This window comes from Triticum urartu, chromosome 5A (genome assembly GCF_056163025.1).
Source record: "Triticum urartu cultivar PI428250 chromosome 5A, HENAU_Tu73, whole genome shotgun sequence".
In the NCBI taxonomy this organism is placed as follows: Eukaryota; Viridiplantae; Streptophyta; class Magnoliopsida; order Poales; family Poaceae; genus Triticum; species Triticum urartu.
This window is the reverse complement of record NC_141877.1, coordinates 484,043,053-484,067,280: the sequence shown is the minus strand read 5'-3', so window position 1 is coordinate 484,067,280 and position 24,228 is coordinate 484,043,053. Positions and strand designations below refer to the sequence as shown.

The 24,228-nt window shown below is 46.0% G+C and overlaps 2 protein-coding genes across 2 annotated transcripts; both read left to right on the top strand.

Moving 5' to 3' along the window:
* Positions 1 to 115: 115 nt before the first annotated feature.
* LOC147972140 (uncharacterized) lies at positions 116 to 1,282 on the top strand. The gene is made up of 4 exons (XM_087522954.1): positions 116 to 324; positions 434 to 500; positions 623 to 848; positions 945 to 1,282. The coding sequence occupies exons 1-4, from the start codon at positions 122 to 124 to the stop codon at positions 1,280 to 1,282; spliced, it is 834 nt and encodes a 277-aa protein (XP_087379080.1). The 5' UTR covers positions 116 to 121.
* A 19,019-nt stretch (positions 1,283 to 20,301) lies between these two features.
* LOC147972139 (4-hydroxyphenylacetaldehyde oxime monooxygenase-like) lies at positions 20,302 to 21,924 on the top strand. The gene has a single exon (XM_087522953.1). It carries the CDS (start codon positions 20,347 to 20,349, stop codon positions 21,868 to 21,870), a length of 1,524 nt encoding a protein of 507 aa, XP_087379079.1. The 5' UTR covers positions 20,302 to 20,346; the 3' UTR covers positions 21,871 to 21,924.
* The last annotated feature ends 2,304 nt before the right edge of the window (positions 21,925 to 24,228 follow it).

Here is a 24,228-nt window from a genome sequence, read left to right as displayed (position 1 = left end):
TACGCTGGACCATAGCGAAGCAGAGAGACTTCTTGGAGATCCGTCGAGAGCTGCGACGACTTAGGCTAGTACAGTAGCTCCCAGCTCTCGAGAGGCTCCACGTACGGGAGAAAAGAAGAGGATGCTCGCTCGCTCGATCTTTCCATCGTCATCAATGGCGTCCGCACTGTCGTCGATGGTGCGGATGATGATGCGGAGGCAGGGCGGCCCGCCGCCCGCTTTCGTGCACGACCTGCACCGCGAGGACCAAACGCTCCAGGAGCGCTCCATGTGCGACTGCGGCAAGCAACCGACGTCGACGCCTTGCCGACAGCGCACCGAAGAGTACGTTTCTCCGATCTCCGACTCCGATCCGGCCGTCTTCTTGCTTACCTGATTAGCTCTTCGAGTCCACTGACCTATTGCTAATGGTGATGTCTGGACCGATTTGTAGGGAGCGCGACGCCTCCATCATCGGCCACGTCCACCACGCCCTCCGCCGCTACAACGCGGACAACCCGGTAAGTAGGCCATCATCGATCATCGATCGAACAAAATCGTACTACATGTCCGTGCTTTGTTGATTTTGTTTTGTGGATTATATTTATACTGACAGAACATGTGGACGCGTGTAATGTTTCAGGGCTCGGAGTTCGTCCCCGTCAAGCCATTGATGGCCGCGTACGTGGGCTTGGAAGGCCACATCTGGGTCCACGTCAGCTTCGTGGCTCGCGGGAGGAAGATCGTCAGCGGCAAACGGAGGCGGAACACTTTCAGCGACACCGTCACCGACGAGCACTTCTTCGCCGAGCTGCGCTACAGCCACCGCCGCTCCGACGCGCCAACCGTCGAAACATGCACCATCGTCGGTAAGCAGCGACCACCACCTTTAACCGCCATGAGAAAACTATCGCCTCTTCGGATTCTCACCATATGTTTCTCTTCCGTTTGTTCTCTATCGACAGATAAGAAGCCGCGCCACGGCCACTTGAAGACTGCGTGTACATTTTGCCCAGAAAGCTTTGAGATCTTGCACCCTCTTGACGGGAGCTTCCTGTGCGGGAAGAAGAGCCAAGAAAATGAAGGGCGGGGCTTCACACACTTCATGAATCTGCTTGAGAAGCCGTTCACATGCCCCGCGGCCAGTGGAGAAGGAGAAGGCAGGGAGGATGTGGAAGCAGCTCCGGAGGACCAGGAGGAGGAACATAGTAGCACCCTGAGCCGGACGCTCGTCCCCTTTGACTTTCTCCGTAATCTCATAACTAGGGTTTTGCTGGCCTTTGATGATAAGCTTGTGTCCTAGAGTAGTAGCGGATCTACACGACAAGTCACTGTAATGAGTTCATGTTAGACTCAATGAAAAGTATATGCCACTTTTTCTTTTGAGGATCAAATATATGCCACTTTAGTGAAGGATTTTGTAAATGTCTTGTTCGTGTCAATCACTTTGCCACTTCAGGAAGGCCTATTCTCCAGAAGCTCTTCAACTTTGGGTCAAACATCACCTCTAAGTTAGAATTTTTCTAGAATACATCTCTAAGTTAGACTTTTTTCTAGAATACATCTCTAAGATAGACTAGCTTTCCTTCATAATCCCTAGAGCTGGCATGCATTTCTTGTTTTTTCTGTTCTTTTGTTTTCGGAAAAACTTGTTAAGACATAACTAGATTAAATCTCCACTTATCCTGACCGTCATATAAATAGACGCAACTTTTGTAAGCGTCGTGTCCCTCCGGATGCGTCTCTTCGGAGACTATAAATATGTAACTTGTCATCATCAATAGACAGTTTTCAATACTATCAATTGTCTCTCGTTTTCTTTCAACACGTTATCAGCACGCTCTTAGCCCAGAGCGATTTGGCCGAGAGGGAAGCGACGACGGAGCGCCCGGAGGTCCTCGACCTCGGCTCATCGATGCAACCGGCGAGCCCCCCTCACACGCGCGGCGCCCGCGCTATCGAGCCATGCGTCCTACCCGCTGGCTCCCGGCAGCCAACAACCATGGCCATGCACGGCGGGGCGCGTTGCCCGGCACAGGTGGTCGACCAGCGGCAACGCCCTCTGGCAAGCCCGTGCGTGGAGCGGTTCCCTTGCCCGCCCATGGAGGCAGCAGCCTCGATGCGGCCTACCTCTGGAGCACACGACTCTCACCCTGCGCGCGTAGGCGCTCGGGCCAGCACGCCCTCCTTGGCATCGCCTGGCGCAGCCCTGACCGGCCTCCAAAGGCGGCGCGCGACAGCGGCGGCGCCCTCCCGAGCGGAGGCGGCGCCAGCGACGTCGGCTGCCTGACGCGGCCCCTCTGCGACGGCACCGATGTACGGTGAGCCGCAGGCCTGGGAGGCTTGGCGCCCATGCGACTGTCCACGCCGCGCTGGGGTGCTTCGCGCCAGTGTGACAGCCGACTGTGGCGGAGGTTGGTGGTGGTGGTGCCGACCGCCGCCGCTTTAGTCGGATTGGGAAAGATTAGTCGATGGGAACGAGAGATCAGAGATGTCCCGTTCCACTCGTTCGGATGGGCTGTTGAAAAGCCACCAAGCGAGGCCTAGTTGGGCACTAGCCCATGCTTGTACGAGCAGCAGAAAAAAAAATAAAGAATCAAAAACAAAAAAGAAAAAGGTGGCTTAGCCACGGTTGTAGGCTGACCTGTTTTGGCCTATCGCCATTTTTCTCTTCGTTTTTTTTTCTGATTTTTTTCCTATCTGTACAACAATCACAGTGTTTTGCGGTTGAGAATATTATTATCATTTTCTCGCAAAACAATCTCATTGCAATTGAGATCTGTTTTCTCTCGCGAATTACTAATTCACCTTGTTGAATTATCTTGCAATTTGATACAATATCTCATTTAATTTGAGATCTATACAATTCAAGTTTTTCACTTGAGGATCAAGTTTGCAACATCATTATTATTCATTACATTAGTAATGTATATCTGTAGAGTACCTTGTATTCCAGAATAAACTATGATGTAACATATTTCCATGTTATTCTACATGTTGAGATTCATTACATCTATTATTTGCAATTGAGATTTTTTTATCTCTTGCAAAAAGATAAATTCAGTACCTCTGCAGTACTGTTTCTCCGTTGAGTACGAAGTATTCCGGAATATTTTCTATGATGTATATGTTTCCATGTTAACCACATGTCGAAATTAATACGTCTATTTGCAATTGAGATTTCCAATTTCTTGCAAATACGGATGCAAAATTCAAGGTGATTTCTTCAAATTGATGCTTGGGATCAGAAGGTAGTCATATGGATCTACTGCCTACGCAGATTATCGATGACTACTGATAAAGCCTCTATTCTGTCGTTTCGACATTATGGTTGCTTTACAAAGTGCTCTCACATATTTTACTAAGTCATGACATAAGGCATTATGAGTGAGTATCTACTGATTTCATTAGATTATACTCTCTAGTGCTGCGAGATCTACTCCATTTTGGAGATTATCTTCAAGGTGTCATATTTAGCAATTTGAGATTCACACTAATGGTTTCAAGATAACTTCTTGAAATACCCATTGATTTTGCTAAGTTCATTACAATATCAACCATGATGATTTTTAATTTACTGGTTATAAATTAATTATCACTGGTTTACCCATAGAGGTAACATATGGCTATAGAGTTTGAGGCATTCGCCCTCAATGGCCACCACTGCCCTATCTGGGCCATGGACATCATGATCGCTCTTGTGTCTCGTGGGATAATGTGTGCAATCATGGATTTACCTCTATTTCGGATCACACCACTAACAGAAAAATGGTGTCTTATATATCATAAGGCATTAGATTCAGATCTCAGCATCTGGTTATTCTGTATCAGCAATTCCTGGGATACAATGAACCTCAAGGGCAAAGGTTTGAATCTTACTTCAACCTTCAATCCGACGTCACCAACTGTGACGGGACCCTATGGGCACGGAGAATGTGATGGTTGAATATGTCTCAACCGACATGTTTGGAGACTATGAATAGTCTTTCAATCTCCTGAGTGGTCAATATAATTAATATCCATTTACGATGTTGTAAAAACAACATAAGTATTGTTGTCATCATATACTGTGTATCACAATATATTGTATCAGCACTTTGGTACAAATACATTTGTATGTATTATATATATATCTGACAGTGATTTTCTTGAGAATCTTCATATCTATATATAGATTTCTACGGGGGTCGATCTGATGAAAGATGATATGTGCATTGTGGACATATGCACCACGAACTCTATACGCAGGGAAGTGAAATGTTTCCACTCTCGCTGAGATAAAAAGGAGATATTTTAAAACCGCTAGACGCGATGAGGTATTTGTTGGCTCAACTCGAGTCATATTTACTATCCCTGTGGGTACTCGAGTAACATGGGGATGCTTTATTGCTTCCCAGGTTTAACTCGTACCCTACTAAACTATGGAGGTATCCATCAAAATAGTTTCCATAGCGAAACTTATGATGACAACAAAGAGAAATAACTTCTCCTTACCATATGCAACGGATATGGCAAGCACATTCTTTGTGTATCATCTGAATTGTACTACTCATACGAAACAACCCGTAGCACATGTTGCATACGAGATAGTTTTCCAGAGTGTCTTGTACACGACAAACTTGGCATACTCGCCTTTTTCATCGAGACATTGGGTTGAAATCGAAACTATCAGCAATTCCAATGGTTTATGATTATTATGATGCTAAATTCTAACAATATTTGGATTTTGTGTGCACTACAAGTGACACAGGGAAGCTAATTTTAAGGCTCGCACACCTTAAAGTCTACGCTGAACCACTCGGACTCCTTGAATGCATCAAGTCGAGGTAAGTGGCTCTTCCCAGCCATTGAGTAGACTATCCAGATATTCCATGGTTTTAAAAGACATATCTACATGATGGTCTTAAGTGTGTTCTTTATTCACACGAAACCATTGGCTCATTATCCTGACATCGATTTCAAGCAAATCGAATGGATAACATTGCAGAATTCTCCTTGAGGGCCTTCTCTATGGCTTTTGGATTGAAGTTTAGCAATTTATCCTAATGTCTAGACTCAAAATGGTTTGGTAGAATCCTATCCAAAGAGTTAAGCTAATTGCATTATCTTTACTTTGGAATTGCAACTTGCCAACTTTACGTTGGAGTCATGCAGTTTTACACGCTCATGACAGAACTGCACAATATTATTCCCCTCTATCTTTGATATGTGGATATCTACCAAGTATTTCCTATCTACGGTAATTTGGTTGCATACCGATATCACCACCCGGCATACATCATTGGCCCCTCAACATATAGTTGGGATCTATGTGAGGAATAACTGTATTTCCGTCAATACCTCAAGCCCCTCGCATGGGGAGTTATTCAAGGCCAGTATGCTAATTCAATGAGGAACATTTCCAGGCATTAGGGGGAGATTTCAAGTACCATAAATAATGCCAGGAAATTAGTGGAATGTTCAACACATTTCTGCCTCAAATCCACATACTCAAAGATCTGAACCATGCGTTCAGAAGATTTGCAACACATTGCAAATAACCTGCTAGATTCATTTACTGACTATAAAAGTGTCACACAATCCTACAATCCTGAAAAATATGTTCGAAAGAGTGGAGGTACCAACTAAAACCACTCAACTCCCCGTTCAAAGCAACAGGGGGAGAAGTACGGTAATAGTACATCAGGATTCAGCTTCTCGCAAGTAAGGATATCAAGGCCCGTGAATCAGTAAATGCAAGTCAACTTCATGTTAACAGACACCTAATGGGTAGTATACACCCAGTGGACGGGAAACCTCCACCAACCTAGGTCATAATGCACAAAATGACCGGGACACCGGAATACCCGACTCAATCGCATTGGGAAATCGCGAGCAGTCACTATGGGTAACGATATTTCCATCAACTATATATTGATATATAGATTCTGGAGAATCATATAACCGGAAGTCTACAATTGTCGACATGCATTTCTCAACTAGGTTGCAAAAACCTTTCAAATGATTCAGATCCAAAGACCATGGCCATGGCAAAGTGTGAACAACACTCGGACTGAACTCAAGCAAAGGGTATAATCTAGGTAGAAATGATCTTGCTCAATAATGGGAAGGTATTCATAAGCAATACCTACACCAGTTTTCTTCTGGAAACAGAATTGAGAACAACGAGGTGGTGAAACAAAGAGCAAGTATTCTAGCACAAGGGTTCACGCAGATACCCAACTATTCTTCAGAGGTGGAATCTCTTTCTGATAACTTTATCATTGGCAGTACAAAATCATCTATCTCTGCAGTTGATAGATGTAGTGATCGCATATCCATGTGGATCACTAGATTCAGACATATATGATTGATTTCCGATGGAATCACAATTCTGAATCGAAATACAAAATGCAACATACATTGTGTAAAATCAGTAAGTCACCACAAGACTTATTGTTGTCGGTACATATGGTACAAGCGACGTAGTGATATCCTTATACACAAGGATTACTCCTAAAATGATGATTATCCATGTTTGTGTGTTTACATTGAAAACACATGTAATCATCTAGATGGCGGAGTTTAAAATGAAGGATTTGGGTGAACCAAAATACCGCTTGTTACTACAACTTAACCACCTTCATTCATACATTATGGTATACTATGTTGTCTATATCCAAAATATATTGGAGAACATTGTGGACAAATCTTATCCATCCATAACTCTCATGGTAGTTCATTCTCTAGACATAGAGAAAGACCTATTTAGACCAAGAGATGATGGAAATGAGATATTGGGACTCAATGTTCCATAATGCCATTGGATCCACCAAACACAATTGGTTGGTACTCAAGAATATCTTTCGATATCTCCAAGGCATCAAACATCTTGTCCTAGTTTTTCAGTTTCACAGAAACGTGAACACCAATATCATTGGATACATCGATCAGATCCCCACTATGTCAGATCTTAGACAAGCTTAGTGTTCCTACTAGGTGTGGTAGCCCCCTCATGAAGAGTCTTCGAAACAGACCTCATGGCTACATCCACCAACCATTATCTCAACGATAATGTTTCTTGTGTCTCTTCGGAGACTATAAATATGTAACTTGTTATCATCAATAGACAGTTTTCAATACTATCGATTGTCTCTCGTTTTCTTTCAACAAAACTAACGCCCACACGTGGGCGTTTGCACATCGCCCACACGCCTCCATCACCACTCATTTTGCCACGTATGAATATATGACATCAGCGGAAATCTTTTTGGTTTTCGGCTTAAAAATGTTTTATCTCTTAATTAAAAAAGCAAATTAAAAATCCGTTTTCATCATTAAATCCTTCATGATGAGATCTTCAAAACTAGACCCCATGTTGATATGTTTCGACGAAATTTTTTTTTTGCCCAGAAGTTGCCATGATGTTTACACTGTAGTTGCCATAGTGTTTAAACTAAAGTTGCCATGTGGCAATTTTAGTTTGTAGATCATGGCAATTTTAGTTTTTTGATGATGGCAATTCCAGTACTTTGATCATGAAAATATTTTTTTGTATGAACCATGACAATTTTAAGTGCATATATCATGGCAATTTTAATTTATGGTGCATGGCAAGTCTAGTTTCTTAATTCTTCATTTATAATATGTCAAAAATTACTTTTAAATGTAAAAGAAAATAACTGAAACATATCATGGCAACTTCAGTGTAAACACCATGGCAATTCATGTGCAATAGACATGGCAACTTTTAACCCCAACAAAATTTCGTCGAAATATATTGATATGAGATCTAGTTTCGAAGATCTCGCCGCGAGGGATTTAATGGTGAAAATGGATCTTCAATCGGATTTTTCGTTTAAGAGATAAAACATTTTAAAAACTAAAAATTCAAAAAGATTCTCGCATGCATGCATGCGATGACGTGACAATCTATTTGCATTAGGGACCTGTGGTGCGTCTCCCTTCCTGCCACACGTGTGGCAGTTATTGACATCATTTGTTCTTGTACTATTTAACTTTATTCTTTAGTTTGATAAAAAATTACCGTAGAATGATTGTTTTACCCAAGTGATAATCGTCATACGTGTGGCATGAAGTAATCCGATCCTGGCGTTTTATTTACTACTAAAAGTTGCCATCCGGAAAAAAACGGAAACTTGCCATCTGAAAAGAAAGTTGCCGTCCTCAAGTCACTAAACTTGCCATAAAAAATGTTCGGAGTTGCCATGTGTTTGTGCCACACGTGTGACACTTATCAGACTCGTTCTACGGTTTCGGGTAAAAAAAAAGAATATTCGGAGTTGCCATGTGTTTGTCCCACACGTGTGGCACTTATCAGACTCGTTCTACGGTTTCGGGTAAAAAAAGAATATTCTCTGATGTGTGGCAACACCAGTTTCTTTCCATAAGTTCTTTTGTTTCTGTCTTTTGATACGCTTCAAATAGTACATGCTCTAATGTATAGCATGGACATAAGAGCATCTCCAGCAGCGTTCTCAACAGGCCCCAAGCCATTTTTTAGCGCCGACGTCCAAAAAACGGCCCAGTCACGTCCTCAGGAGCCCGTTTTTCGCCGGTTTGGGCCGAAACCGGCACCTGCGGACCCATGCCAAACCCGGCGCGCTAGGGGGCGCCTGGGAAACTGATTTTGGCACGAAAGGGAATGGGCCCGCCGAGTCAGCGACACGCCGCTTCGTCGTCCTCATCGCCTCGGTTCCCGCGGGAATCAACGCCAAGGCTGCCGCGCCGATCAGTCTTCCATTGATGCCTCACGGGTGGCACAGTGAAGGCACCGCGCCGCGCGTCCCGCCCGCTCCCGCCACGCGGCACCCGGCGAGCAAGTTCTCACCACCCTGCTTCGGCTATAAAAGCCGACCTCCCTGCCGGTGAACGCCACAATCGCCACACCTCACCTCCTCTCTCGCCTCTTCTCGCCAGAGAAGCCACTCCCCCCTCTTCTCCCCGCCGATGAGTAATGGCCGAGCGCTACGCAGGCGACGCCGCGGCGGCGAACGGCTTCGGCCGATGCCATCTTCGCGAGGACGAGGCGCACCTCCTCTACGAGGCCGACTACCCGACACCCCCAGACATGCGGGTATCGTGCTTATGGAGGCTGAGAGCCGGTGACGTACCGGTGCCTCGGGTGCCCACCGGGGCTGAACGGCGCGCCGAGATCGCCTGCATCCATTCGTCGTTGTCGAAGGCACACAGCGGAACGAGCCGAGGTATGCCGTCGACAGCCACACGCCGTGGATGATGTACTTTGACCGCCGCCATGAAGACCAGGTCGCCTCCGCCACCGGCACCATCCCCGCGGCCACCTCAACGCCGACGGGTGGCACGAATGGTGGGGCGTGCCCGGCCGCACCCCCGAGGCCGTCCTCGACCACATCGAGACCGGCAACACACAATGCCTCGAGTACCCGGTGCCCCCGTCCTTCTCTCGCCGCCGCGGTAGTTCCTGGACACTGCGACAAATGGAGGCGGGGACCTCCTCGTCGTCGGGTTCCGGTTCGCTCTCCTCCGAGCCGCCGGTGCTCCGCTCCATCAAGTCGGAGCCGGAGGAGTGATACGTCTCCGTCGTATCTACTTTTCCAAACACTTTTGCCCTTATTTTGGACGCTAACTTGCATGATTTGAAAGGAACTAACCCGGACTGACGCTGTTTTCAGCAGAATTGCCATGGTGTTATTTATGTGCAGAAACAAAAGTTCTCGGAATGACCTGAAACTTCACGGAACGTCTATTTGGAAATAATAAAAAATCCTTGCAAAAGATGAAGACCAGGGGCCCCACACCCTAGCCACGAGGGTGGGGGGCGCGCCCCCTACCTCATGGGCCCCATGGAGCTCCTCCGACCTCAACTCCAACTCTATAAATTTGCTTTCGGGGAGAAAAAAATCAGGGAGAAGGATTCATCGCATTTTACGATACAGAGCCGCCACCAAGCCCTAAAACCTCTCGGGAGGGCTGATCTGGAGTCCTTTCGGGGATCCGGAGAGGGGAATCCAGCGCCATCGTCATCATCAACCATCCCCCATAACCAATTTCATGATGCTCACCTCCGTGCGTGAGTAATTCCATCGTAGGCTTGCTGGACGGTGATGGGTTGGATGAGATTTATCATGTAATCGAGTTAGTTTTGTTAGGGTTTGATCCCTAGTATCCACTATGTTGTAAGATTGATGTTGCTATGACTTTGCTATGCTTAATGCTTGTCACTAGGGCCCGAGTGCCATGATTTCAGATCTGAACCTATTATGTTTTCATCAATATATGAGAGTTCTTGATCCTATCTTGCAAGTCTATAGTCACCTATTATGTGTTATGATCCGTTAACCCCGAAGTGACAATAATTGGGATACTTACCGGTGATGACCGTAGTTTGAGGAGTTCATGTATTCACTATGTGTTAATGCTTTGGTCCGGTACTCTATTAAAAGGAGGCCTTAATATCCCTTAGTTTCCGATAGGACCCCACTGCCACGGGAGGGTAGGACAAAAGATGTCATGCAAGTTCTTTTCCATAAGCACGTATGACTATATTCGGAATACATGCCTACATTATATTGATGAATTGGAGCTAGTTCTGTGTCACCCTAGGTTATGACTGTTACATGATGAACCGCATCCGGCATAATTCTCTATCACCGATCCATTGCCTACGATCTTTCCATATATTGTTCTTCGCTTATTTACTTTTCCGTTGCTATTGCTATCATCACTACAAAATACCAAAAAATATTACTTTTGCTATCATTACCTTTTGCTACCGTTACCACTATTATCATATTACTTTGCTACTAAATAGCTGCAGATATTAAGTTTCCAGGTGTGGTTGAATTGACAACTCAACTGCTAATACTTGAGAATATTCTTTGGCTCCCCTTGTGTCGAATCAATAAATTTGGGTTGAATACTCTACCCTCGAAAACTGTTGCGATCCCCTATACTTGTGGGTTATCAAGACTATTTTCTGGCGCCGTTGCCGGGGAGCATAGCTCTATTCTTTGAGTCACTTGGGATTTATATCTTCTTCTCATTATGAAGAACTTGAGAGATCCAAAAACCAAGATTTATCCCTCAACTACGAGGGGAGGTAAGGAACTGCCATCTAGCTCTGCACTTGATTCACCTTCTGTTTTGAGTAAGCTTGCGACACCTAAACCTGCTTCTGCTATTCGTTCTGATATGTCAGATGTTATTGATGATGCCACTTCTGCTATGCATGATACTTATGATGAAACTACTTCTATGCTTGATACAACTGTGCCACTTGGTGAATTTTTTGATGAACAACTTGCTAGGGTTAGAGAGAATGAAAATATTGAATCTGATAATATTGATGAAAGTGATGATGAAGACTCTCCCTCTAATGAATATGAATCACCTGTTATTCCTGAGGGTTATGTTTTTGAAAAAGAAGCTGCTCTAGCTATTTTAGCTTGCAAAGATAGATACGAGCTCAAGAGGTTATTAGCTAAATGGAAGCAGCAATCTCTTAATACTAGAATGAAACCTGACCCTGCTTTTACTACTTCACCTATCTGTGTTACTGATAAGGATTATGAATTCTCTGTTGATCCTGATATAATTACTTTGGTTGAATCTGATCCTTTTCATGGCTATGAATCTGAAACTGTTGTGGCACATCTTACTAAATTAAATGATATAGCCACCCTGTTCACTAATGATGAGAGAACTCGCTACTTTTATATCCTTAAAACATTTTGGTTCTCATTGAAGGGTGATGCTAAGATATGGTTTAATTCTCTTGATCCTGGTTGTGTGTGTAGTCCCCAGGATATGATTTATTACTTCTCTGCTAAATATTTCCCTGCTCATAAGAAACAAGATGCTTTGAGGGATATATATAATTTTGTGCAAATTGAAGAAGAGAGTCTCCCACAAGCTTGGGGGAGGCTTCTCCAATTACTTAATGCTTTGCCTGATCATCCTCTTAAGAAAAATGAAATACTTGATATCTTTTATAATGGACTAACCGATGCTTCCAGAGATTACCTGGATAGTTGTGTTGGTTCTGTTTTCAGGGAAAGAACACCGGATGAAGCTGAAATTCTATTGAATAATATGTTGACAAATGAAAATAATTGGACACTTCCTGAGCCTATTCCTAAACCAACTCCGAAGAAGAGAGGTGTTCTATTTCTCGGTCCTGAAGATATGCAAGAGGCAAAGAAATCTATGAAAGAAAAAGGTATTAAAGATGAGATGTTAAGAATTTACCTCCTATTGAAGAAATACACGGTCTTAATTTACTGCCTGTTGAAGAAACATATGATCGTAATCCTTCACCTATTGAAGAAACTCATGGTCTTGATAACCCGACACAGGTAGTAAAGGTAAATTCTCTCTATAGATATGATAAAGCTGAAATCCCATTTACTAAGTTTGCTAGCCCATGCTTAGATGAGTTTGATAAATTTATGGTTAAGCAAGAAGACTTTAATTCTTATTTTGGTAGACAATTGAAATACAATTAAAATATGCTTGAACACTTGGGTGATTATATGGCTAATGTCAAAGGTGAACTTAAACTTATTAGTAAACATGCTTCTATGGTTACCACTCAAGTAGAACAAGTACTTAAGGCTCAAAATGATTTGCTCAATGAATTGAATAGTAAGAATAATGATTATGCTGTTAGAGTGGCTACTAGAGCTGGTAGAATGACTCAGGAACCTCTGTATCCAGAAGGCCACCCTAACAGAATTGAGCAAGATTCTCAGAGAAATAATATAGATGCACCTAGTCCTTCTAAAATGAAGAAAAACAAAAATGATAGGACTTTGTATGCTTCTAGTGAACCTATTGCTCAACCACCCGAGAATCCAAATGATATTTCTATTTCTGATGTTGAAACACAATCTGGTAATGAACCTGAAACTAGTGATAATGTTAATGATAATGTTCATGATGATGCGCAACCTAGTAATGATAATGATATAGAAATTGAACCTGCTGTTGATCTTGATAACCCACAATCAAAGAATCAACGTTATGATAAGAAAGACTTTGTTGCTAGGAAACATGGTAAAGAAAGAGAACCATGGGTTCATAAACCCATGCCTTTTCCTCCCAAACCATCCAAGAAAAAGGATGATGAAGATTTTGAGCGCTTTGCTGAAATGATTAGACATATCTTTTTGCATATGCGATTAACTGATATGCTTGAAATGAATCCTTATGCTAAGTATATGAAAGAAATTGTTACAAATAAGAGAAAGATACCGGAAGCTAAAATTTCCACCATGCTTGGTAATTATACTTTTAAGGGTGGAATACCAAAGAAACTTGGAGATCCAGGAGTACCCACTATACCATGCTCGATTAAAAGAAACTATGTTAAAACTGCTTTATGTGATCTTGGAGCCGGTGTTAGTGTTATGCCTCTCTCTTTATATCGTAGACTTGATTTGAATAAGTTGACACCTACTGAAATATCTTTGCAAATGGTTGATAAATCAACTGCTATACCTGTCGGTATTTGTGAGGATGTACCTGTTGTAGTTGCAAACATTACTATTTTAACGGACTTTGTTATTCTTGATATTCTCGAGGACGATAGTATGTCTATTATTTTTGGAAGACCCTTTTTGAATACTGCAGGAGTTTTTATTGATTGCACTAAAGGCAATGTCATTTTTCATGTTAATGGTAATGAGCATACGACACACTTTCCGAGGAAACAACCTCAAGTTCATAGTATCAACTCTATTGGAAAAATTACATCGATTATATTTGGAGGTTCTGAATTTCCTCTACCTACTGTCAAAAAGAAATATGATATTCTTATTATTGGGGATGTGCATATCCCCGTTGAGGTGACATAGTGTTATTAGAAATTTCTCCGGTTCCGTGTTATTCTCATTTTGCTGCCATTTTCGATCTCCTTGCTCAAAGCAGCTCTCACAAAACTGCTTGGGGGGGATTGTACCTTGGTATGTGACTCCTCCATTGGTCCAATTAGTGTTTATTCTAGTGCTTTATTCATTGCAAATTTGTGCTGCTTAGGTGACCCTGTTCTTGAGCTTGCATGTCAAATTTATATGGTCAAAAGTAGTTTTTGACGCATGATATAGGCTCTAGGCACTTGTAGGAGTAGTTGCTATCAATTTTATTGAGTTTGGTTCAGTTTTATTTTGAAGTTACTAAAAATTTCAGAATTTTTCAGAAAATAATGAAGAGATTTTTGAGGGGCTCATCGAGCCGAAGCTCGAAGGAAAAGCAAAATGAAGAAGCAAATAAGCCCAAATATAATCTGCCTCGCACCGTGGAGGTTTGGCCGTGTGAATGGCCTTCTGATGATTTCTTGAGAGCAGTCGGGATTTATGATGATTTTATGAATTGGCTGAGAATGCAGGCCTCACCGCCTTCCTCCACGACCAACGCGAACAATATCTCTTACTTACAAATATCTTTGTGCAAAACTTTCATTTCCATGCTAAGAGCTCACCACCTACGGTGGAGTTTTATTTATATGATGAGCATAAGGAGATGTCACTTTATGATTTTTGTCGGGTTTGTTTGATCCCTTTCGAGGGCACGATAGAGGAACCACATTGCGGTGATGTGGATGGGTTTATTGGTACCATCACTGTGGAGGAAACGAGGAAGGTTTCTGATGCACGAATCACTAGCATACATTTTCCTGTTTTACGCTACCTTGCAATATTTGCTAGTTGCTGCTTAATTGGTCGCAGAAACTGTGGAAAGCTTAGTGTTCCTGATATTATTATTTTGTTCCACGGTTTATTCTCTGATAACTCTGTCAGTATGGGCGGTATTATTGCTAAACGGTTAAGTCTGAATCGTACAAAGGGCCCCATCTTTGGAGGCATCTATGCTTCACGTCTAGCTGCACATTTTAACATACATATTAGGCATTATGAGAAGGAAGAAAAATTGCTACCCACTGTTTATCTAGATTATGAAAGTATGGTGGCACACGACTTTATTGTTAAGAATAGGGAAGGGGAGCTTAAATACAAATTGTTCTTTCATAAACATCATCCTGAGACTATTACCCTGCCCGCTCCCTCCTTGTTTGATTTATCTGCAGGCCAGTACCTTGTTTCGTTAGAGGCTATTCACGCCTACCGGAACCCTACATCAGCCACAGAGCCAGAGTCGGAACCACAAGTTGATCCTCCAGGACAGTCTAATTACCATTGGGATCCGGAGATGATTGCCAACCAGTGGCAATCAGAGTCTTCTTCTTCGCAGTACGACCCCAACTATTACTATGGATATTCGCCAGGCCAACCGTGGCCATAGACCAACTTAGGCCAAAAGCCTAAGCTTGGGGGAGTACGCATTTCCCACCGACATTACATTCATGATCACACACTCATTGCTAGATGTCGGTGCTCATACTTTTTCATTGTATCATCCATGCTAGTTTATTTTCCTTTTTATGCTTTCTTCTTGTGTGTTTAATAAACCTTAAGAAAAACCAAAAAAATTTAGTTGTAGTTTTTAATTAGTTTACTTTTCATGCTTGTAGTAGTAATTAAAAAGAAAACCCAAAAAGATTTTCTGTTCTTCTTTTGCTTGTTGGGAGCTCTCCCGTGTAAATAGTTTTATTTCTTTTCTTTTCTTTTCTTTGGGGGTCGATAGGAGAAGACCATGATTAAGTTGTTGAAGTGGCTCTTATATGCATTATTGTTGATCTGACAAAAGAGCACATATTGCCTTGTCTTCTCCTATTTATTGAATGCTTGCAGATTCCAGCTTAGTCCAATGCACGTGCACTATTATTATTATTCACACTATTCAGTCGTGCAAGTGAAAGGCAATTATGACGATATATGATGGACTGACTGAGATGAGAAAAGCTGGTTTGAACTTGACCTCTCTTATTTTTGTAAATATGATTAGTTCATCATTCTTGATTCAGCTATTACGAATAAACATGTTTGCAATGACAACTAGAGATCATAGTTTCTTGTGCCATGCTTGATTAGCTAGGAGCTTATAATGGTTTACCTTGCGTGCCAAGGAGACGCCACTTGGGCACCACACCCGCAGCGGCGCCCTCATCATCAACGAGGGCGGCAGCCCCTCCCCTCGTCCCCTCCACCTTGTTCGGCCGAAGACCGAGCCGGGGTTGCTCCCCGTCAAGAAGGAGCACGCGGAGATGTACGCCGCTGACGAGATCGCCCTCAAGTGGGCGAAGGCAGACTATGTCCACGAGTAGGTGGAGCGCCAGCGCCGGACCTGCAAGGAGATCAAGGCCCGACGCCGCGAACGCGATGAGGGCTGCGTCGTCGTCCTCGATAGCGACGAGAGGACGCGCCCGGGTCATCTAACCCCGCGCGCGTCGGCAACCCTGGTCAGGGGTGCAGCAGGGACGACGGTGGCTCCAGCAGGACGCAGTGCGGCGGTGACGACGACGACGGCGGCGGCGACTACACCTGGTTCTACAGACTCCTCGGCATGTAGAAGGCGGGCGGCAACAACGGTGTAGTGTTGGGGAACGTAGCAATAATTCAAAAAATTTCCTACGTGTCACCAAGATCAATCTAGGAGATACTAGCAACGACAGAGATAGTGCATCTTCATACCCTTGAAGATCGCTAAACGGAAGCGTTACAAGAACGCGATTGGTGGAGTCGTACACGCAGCGATTCAGATCGCGGTCGATTCCGATCTAAGCACCGAACAACGGCGCCTCCGCGTTCAACACACGTACAGCCTGGGGACGCCTCCTCCTTCTTGATACATCAAGGGGAGAGGAGAAGTTGAGGGAAAGCTCCGGCAGCACAACGGCGTAGTGGTGGAGCTTGCGGTTCTCCGGTAGGGCTTCACCAAGCACTACAGAGGAGGAGGTGTTGGGGAGGGAGAGGGCTGCACCAGAGGAAGGGTGCGGCTGCCCTCTCTCTCCCTCACTATATATAGGGGGAAGGGGGGAGGAGGAGGCACCCTAGGGTTCCCTAGGGGAGGGGCGGCGGCCACAGGGGAAACCCTAGATGGGTTTGGGCGCCCCCACCCCTAGGAAACTTGCCCCTAAGCTGGGAGGGGTGGCTACCCTAGGGGAGGCGCCCCCACCTCTCCAGGTTACGTGAGATGGGGTGGGAGGGGCGCTCAGCCCCTTAGTGGGCTGATGTGCCCCCTCCCCTTGGCCCACAAGGCCCCCAACGCTTGTCGGGGCCTCTGAAACCCCTTTCAGACACGCTGGTCGTCATCCGGTACCCCCGGAACAATTTCAGACCCCAATACCCTTCGTCCAATATATTGATCTTCACCTCCGGACCATTCCGGAACTCCTCATCACGTCCGGGATCTCATCCGGGACTCCGAACAAGCTTCGGTAACGACATACTATTTCCCATAACAACTCTAGCGTCACCGAACCTTAAGTGTGTAGACCCTACGGGTTCGGGAACCAATGCAGACATGACCGAGACATCTCTCCGTCCAATAACCAATAGCGGGATCTGGATACCCATATTGGTTCCCACATGTTCCACGATGATCTCATTGGATGAACTAAGATGTCGGGGATTCAATCAATCCCGTATACAATTCCCTTTGTCTACCGGTATGTTACTTGCCCGAGATTCGATCGTCGGTATCCCAATACCTCATTCAATCTCGTTACCGGCAAGACACTTTACTCGTTACGTAACGCATGATCGCGTGGCTAACTCCTTAGTCACATTGAGCTCATTATGATGATGCATTACCGAGTGGGCCCAGAGATACCTCTCCATCATACGGACTGACAAATCCCAGTCTCGATTCGTGCCAACCCAACAGACACTTTCGGAGATACCTATAATGCACCTTTATAGCCACCCAGTTACATTGTGACGTTTGGTACACCCAAAGCATTCCTACGGTATCCAGGAGTTGCACAATCTCATGGTCTAAGGAAATAATACTTGACATTAGAAATGCTTTAGCAAACGAACTACACGATCTTGTGCTACGCTTAAGATTGGGTCTTGTCCATCACATCATTCTCCTAATGATGTGATCCCGTTGTCAATGACATCCAATGTCCATGGTCAGGAAACCATGACCATCTATTGATCAACGAGCTAGTCAACTAGAGGCTTACTAGGGACATATTATGATCTATGTATTCACACATGTATTACGGTTTTCGGTTAATACAATTATAGCATGAACAATAGACAATTATAATGAACAGGGAAATATAACAATAACCATTTTATTATTGCCTCTAGGGCATATTTCCAACATGTAGTAGGGCTAGGCGTAGTAGGCGTAGTTTGTTTTCTATTTTTTGTACAAATTTGAATGAAATCGTCAAGTTTGGGCCGTGTGTGTACAAATTTGAATCAAATCGCCGAGTTTGCGCCAATTTGGGAGCGACCTGGGGGTGGCAACTGGGAACGATATCGCCCCAACACCGAAATAACACCGGTTCAACTCCAGACGTTGCTTTTTCGGCGTCCGGGGGGGGGGGGGGGGGGGGGCGAACGGCCGGAGATGCTCTAAGATTATATGTTGAACGTATAGCTATGACAGGGTTGGCCTCCTAGAAAGTGACAACTTGAAGCTAGCGGAGAGAGAGATGACGCCTCGAAGGATGCTCGCCATCAATTGTGGTTGCATCCCACTACACCGGGTAGGATGCCTGGTACAGTACGCAAGCGCACGACATGTGGTGGCTAGGTGCGTCTACATGGGACGAGGACGGTTGAGGGCTTGGTCCCCATATCCACACACACAAGACGCTACAACACCATTAACTAATAATGTCGAATGACTTTAAAGAATTGATAGAGCGATTACCATGTCACATCAAACTACACATGTATCATCCGAACTCCGAAATAAACAGTTCTTATTGCGCTAGAAAATCTAAGTCCATACTCGCTCTAATCCTTGCTCTCCCGCTAATCACCAAAATGATGCATACATACGTCAATAGCTTGGTTCAACCGATTCCACATGACACATATGTGGTGAGCAACCTACAAGTTTTTTGGCAGTATAGTGATATGGCATATGTGACAAGCAAGTTCAAAATAACCAACCGATCCAACTCTAAAAACGTAGAAGGCGCATGCCACGTGCCACCGGCGGATCAGGTGGTGAGAAGATGGAGTCCACAAGTCATTGACCTGGAATTTTTTTCATCATCCCAAAGGGATCTAAAATAACAGCAAGACAACATGTAGGTGTCATAAAATTAAGAGTGATAGCATGCATATCATGGGAATATTACGGGAGCGACTAGCGCTCAGTCGACGGAGAATTAACTAACTAAAGTTGTTCACAAATAACTAAAAACATATTCAGCATTATAAGAAATTGTCCATCTAGTGCAAAAACAAATTGTAGTGTTTATTTTTAGAGTTCAGAAATAAAGTCTTATAGGAATTTCAATGTTGGATCAAATGGTACTTGGTGTCAAATGAATTAGTAAACCTCCACCATGCCATTGTGAAAATTCTAAACCAACGGACTATTATGGGGTGTGTTCGTTCTGATTGGTTTGTTACCAATATTTGGCAAAATAAAAAGTTGCTAACATTTGGCAACCTTTTGTGTGATTGGCAACGAAAATTGGTATGCAATCTATCTCTTGCCAACATTTAACAGCTGTCAAAATTTGACATGCCAATTTTTGGCATTAAATCAATTAGCCTCCTAATCCCCCCATCCCCCGAATTTTAAGCATCAAACCAATTAGACTCCTAATCTCCAACCCCCCTGCCCCCCATCCTTTTGTGTGATAGGCAACGAAAATTGATATGCAACCAATCTCTAAACATTTAACAGTTGCCAAAATTTGGCATGCCAATTTTTGACATCAAAGCAATTACCCTCCTAATCTTCACCTCTAACTTTTTGTGTGATTGGCAACGAAAATTGCTATGCAACCATTCTCTTGACAACATTTAAGAGTTGCCAAAATTTGGCATGCCAATTTTTGGCATCAACCCAATTAGCCTCCTAATCTCTGCCCCCAACCTGTTGTGTGATTGGCAACGAAAATGGGTATGCAACCAATCTCTAGCCAACATTTAACAGTTGCCAAAATTTGGCATTCCAATTTTTGGCATCAAACCAATTAGCATCCTAATCTCTACCCCAAATTGTTTGCGTGGTTGACAACGAAAATTAATATGAAACGAATCTCTAACCAACATTTAATAGTTGGCAAAATTTGACACTGTCAATTTTTGAAATCAAACCAATTAGCTTCCTAATCTCCACCCTCCTCCCAATTTTCAAGGGGGGATGCGGGCCCCTTGTCATTCTTTCTTCCAATCAATGGCTTCCAATCATAAGGTCCTTGCCAGTCACTTTATAAACCCCCGACGACCATCCACGAGCAGCCGCACCTCGTCGGTGAGCGAGCTAGCTAAACCTCCGGCCGAGACGATGGACATCTCACTACCCCTCCTCCTCCTAGCCGGCATCCTCATCCCCGTCGTCTCGTACCTGCTGGTGACGAAGCGTAGCACCGAGGAAGGGCGGCTGAAGCTGCCGCCGGGCCCGAAGCAGGTGCCGGTGCTTGGCAACCTGCACCAACTGGGACCTCTACCGCATCGCAACCTGCGCGACCTGGCCGGGCGGCACGGCCCCGTCATGCTACTCCGGCTCGGCGCGATGACGACAGTGGTGGTCTCGTCCGCGGCTGCGGCGCGCGATGTCATGAAGGCCCACGACGCCGACTGTTGCAGTCAGCCCGCGTCGCCGGGACCCGCGCGGCTCTCCTACGGGCGCAAGAGCGTCTCCTTCTCGCCATACGGCGCCTACTGGCGCGACATGCGCGGACTCTTCGCCGCGGAGCTCCTCGGCGCGCGCGGCGTCGGAGCTGCCTGGGCCGCACGGAGGGAGCAGGTGGACAGGCTCATGGCCGCCCTGGGCGACGCTGCGGGGCCGGTGTCGTTGGACGAGCACGTGTTCCGTGTCGCCGACGGCGTGATCGCCACAGTGGCGTACGGGAGCGTGTACGGCGCGGAGGCGTTCGGGGGCAAGTACGAGCGGTTCCAGCACGTGCTACAGGAGGCCGTGGACATGTCGGCCAGCTTCTCCGCCGAGGACTTCTTCCCCAACACCGCCGGCCGCCTCCTCGACCGGCTCGCCGGCATTGTCGCGCGCCGGGAGAGGATCTTCAGAGACCTCGACGGCTTCTTGGAGGAAGTGCTGGAGCAGCATCGAGACCCCGCACGCCCCAGGCCGGAGAGCGGCGGCGGTGACCTGGTGGATGCCCTCGTCAGGATCTGCGAGGAGCATGGCTTCACGAGGGACCACGTCAAGGCTGTCCTCCTGGACGCGTTCATCGGCGGCGTCGACACAAGCTCTGTGACGATCCTGTGGGCGATGTCGGAGCTGATCCGGAAGCCGCAGGTGCTGAAGAAAGCGCAGGAGGAGATCAGGGCCGTGGTCGCCGGCAACGAGCAGCGGGTGCAGCCGGACGACCTACCGAAGCTGACCTACCTGAAGATGGTCGTCAAAGAGACCCTGCGGCTGCACCCGCCGATTACGCTGCTTCTGTCGCGGGAGACGCTGCGGAGGGTGGAGATCGGCGGCTACGACGTGCCGGCGGGGTCGCGGGTGCTCGTGAACGCGTGGGCCATCGGGAGGGACCCCATGAGCTGGGGGCAGGACGCGGAGGAGTTCAAGCCGAAGAGGTTCGAGGCCGGCGGGAGGCATGGCAAGGTGGACTTCCGTGGCGCTCACTTGGAACTGATGCCGTTCGGCGCCGGCCGGCGAATCTGCCCCGCACTGGTCATGGGGGTGGCGAACGTGGAGTTCACGTTGGCCAACATGCTGTACGGCTTTGAGTGGGAGCTGCCGGAGGGGACGTTGGCCGAGAAGGTGAGCATGGAGGAGGCCGGTAGGCTGACCTTCCACCGCAAGACGCCGCTGGTGCTCGTGCCTACCCCATACGTTGTGTGACAAGCTCTGCTGCTCTGGTAGTGGTATATCGAGTTATACATCTGGCAAATATATCTTGAGTGAAGTTAGTTGAACAAATGAAGAAAATTGGTACATGCGCGCGTCTTGGGCTGGTAACATGAATCACTCTTTTTTATGTTTTGAGTTCCAGCACAAATTTGCTCCGAGTTTATACATCGGGTCTTGTGACATTATGGCCAGAACTTGAACTTACACCGTCATTTGGGAGAAAAATTGAAGTGATAATTACACTGTCATTACAGTGTACTAACAATGATATCTTGAGAGTTACAGTCTAGATACATACAATTCAGAGTTAAAATTAGCACTGAAACTTCTAAAATTACAGTGTATTTTACATACGTACTATTTGTAAATTACACTTATAGATAATCTGTGATTACAGTGTATTTACGCAGAACTTACACTGATACTGTGTAAATATTAGAGTGGCATTACCGGACTTCCAAAAAATACAGTGAAAATATTACAATGGCCAAACCGATTGCACTCATGACCCACTTCCAAAACAACAAAACAGTGGTACATGAAAACAAAGTAGATCAACTGTAGAACAAAAATGGCACTGTGATTACATGAGTACGCTTTCAAATTATGAAAAAACTGCTGCATATTAGCACGGTAAGAACTGCAGATTGCCACTGTAAAAGAACTGTAGAGTACCACTGTAAATTAGTGTAATTTTGTCAAGCCTTATTTGTAATTTATAGTAGTACATTTACAGTTTTACGGTGGAATTACAGTGTAAATGTGCAGTTGAATTATGCTGTAAATCTGTAGGTTTGCAGTTTTCACACTAAGAGAGTGCTATCACCTAACTTTGACAAACCCCAAAACTATATAGAAAAATGATGTTACCCAACAAAGACAAACCAACCTAACAAAAAACAAAATTGCCCTGAAAAATACGTTGTAACTGCTGCGACTTACAGTGAGTTGCACAAGAATCACAGTGTAATTTCCTTGTGATTTACACAATAATCCCCCCGTGAATTACACTCAATGTTGCACATGAATTACAGTAGTAATTTCCCTAAATTTATACAGTAAAATCGCTCAAACCACAGTGCAAATACACTGAAATTACACTTAATTTCCGTTGGCATTGACTTGAATTTACAGTGTTGATTGACCCTAAAACTATACATACAATGAAATTGCAAGTTAAGCAATAACTACGAAAAAGGTTCTAGAAATGATGCTATATACATCAAACCTAGCAGCAATCAACTTGACAAACCTAAGAGGGACCTCAGTTCTGACAAAATTAAGAACACAATCCATCCCATATCTCTGAATAACATTCTTATACCAGGAGACAAACCATCAACAAAAGCAGGCAAGAACTTCCCAGAATATCCAGTAAAGGTTGGACAAAAAAATCACTATTTCTTTTGACTCTACATGAAACAGAACACTATTTCCGGCAACAGTCCTCATTGGAATTAGTGGACTTGATGGAACCCGCGAGCTGCTCCTGCGACCCCGACGGCGCCGCGCCGCCCGCACCCTTGTCGCCGGCAGCCCTGGCTCCGGCGTGCCCCGCCTCGGCCGCACCCTCCACTGACGCCTTGCCCGGCAGCCCCCTCCCGCCCTCCGCGGCCTCCCCGGTGGCTCCGGCGTTGTGTTGGGCCGACGTTGCGGAGGATGACGATGTCAATTCTGGCCGGCCAGTCGTCCGCCGGGAGCCCCCGGCTCGATAGGCTGTGACCTACGAGGAGAAAGGGCTATCGCCCCGGCATGGCAGCCCGGCCCTCCCGCAGTCGCGCCGGCGGGCCGCGACACCCCTCCCGCCGACGCCGCGCCAAAAGGCCGCCTTGGGATCGAGGACCGCTCACCGCCGCCGCGCTCCGGCGTGGGGCGTCGCGGGGCGGTCCGACCAAGGTTGTGCCCGCCGTTCATGGCGCTCCGCCGTCCCCACCGCTGGTGTCATCACGCCCTGCGCACCGTCGCGGCCGCCGGCAGTGGCGCCGGCATGCCCTCCGGTCTCTCTCTGTCGCTCCCCCTTCCGTCCATTCATCGTCATGGTCGGTTCCTCCGCCCTGCGGTTCTCACCCAATGCCCCCTCACGCCGCTCCTGGCTCGCTGTGGCATCCGCGCCGGCACCGACACCGACCGCGGCGGTGGTCGCGGCGTCAGGGAAAACCCTAACCGCTGATTCGCCGCCCCGCTGGCTGGGCCGTGTGCCTGTGGGCCGCGCGCTGTTTGGGCCTGGGCCACTCCCACAGGTCGTGCCATCTGCAAGCCAGCCCAGTCTGGGGAGGCCACTTGCTGGGCCAGCCCGTCCACCCGGTCGACTGATTTGGCCTCCTGCAGGCTTCCCTCAGCCTCCTCCAT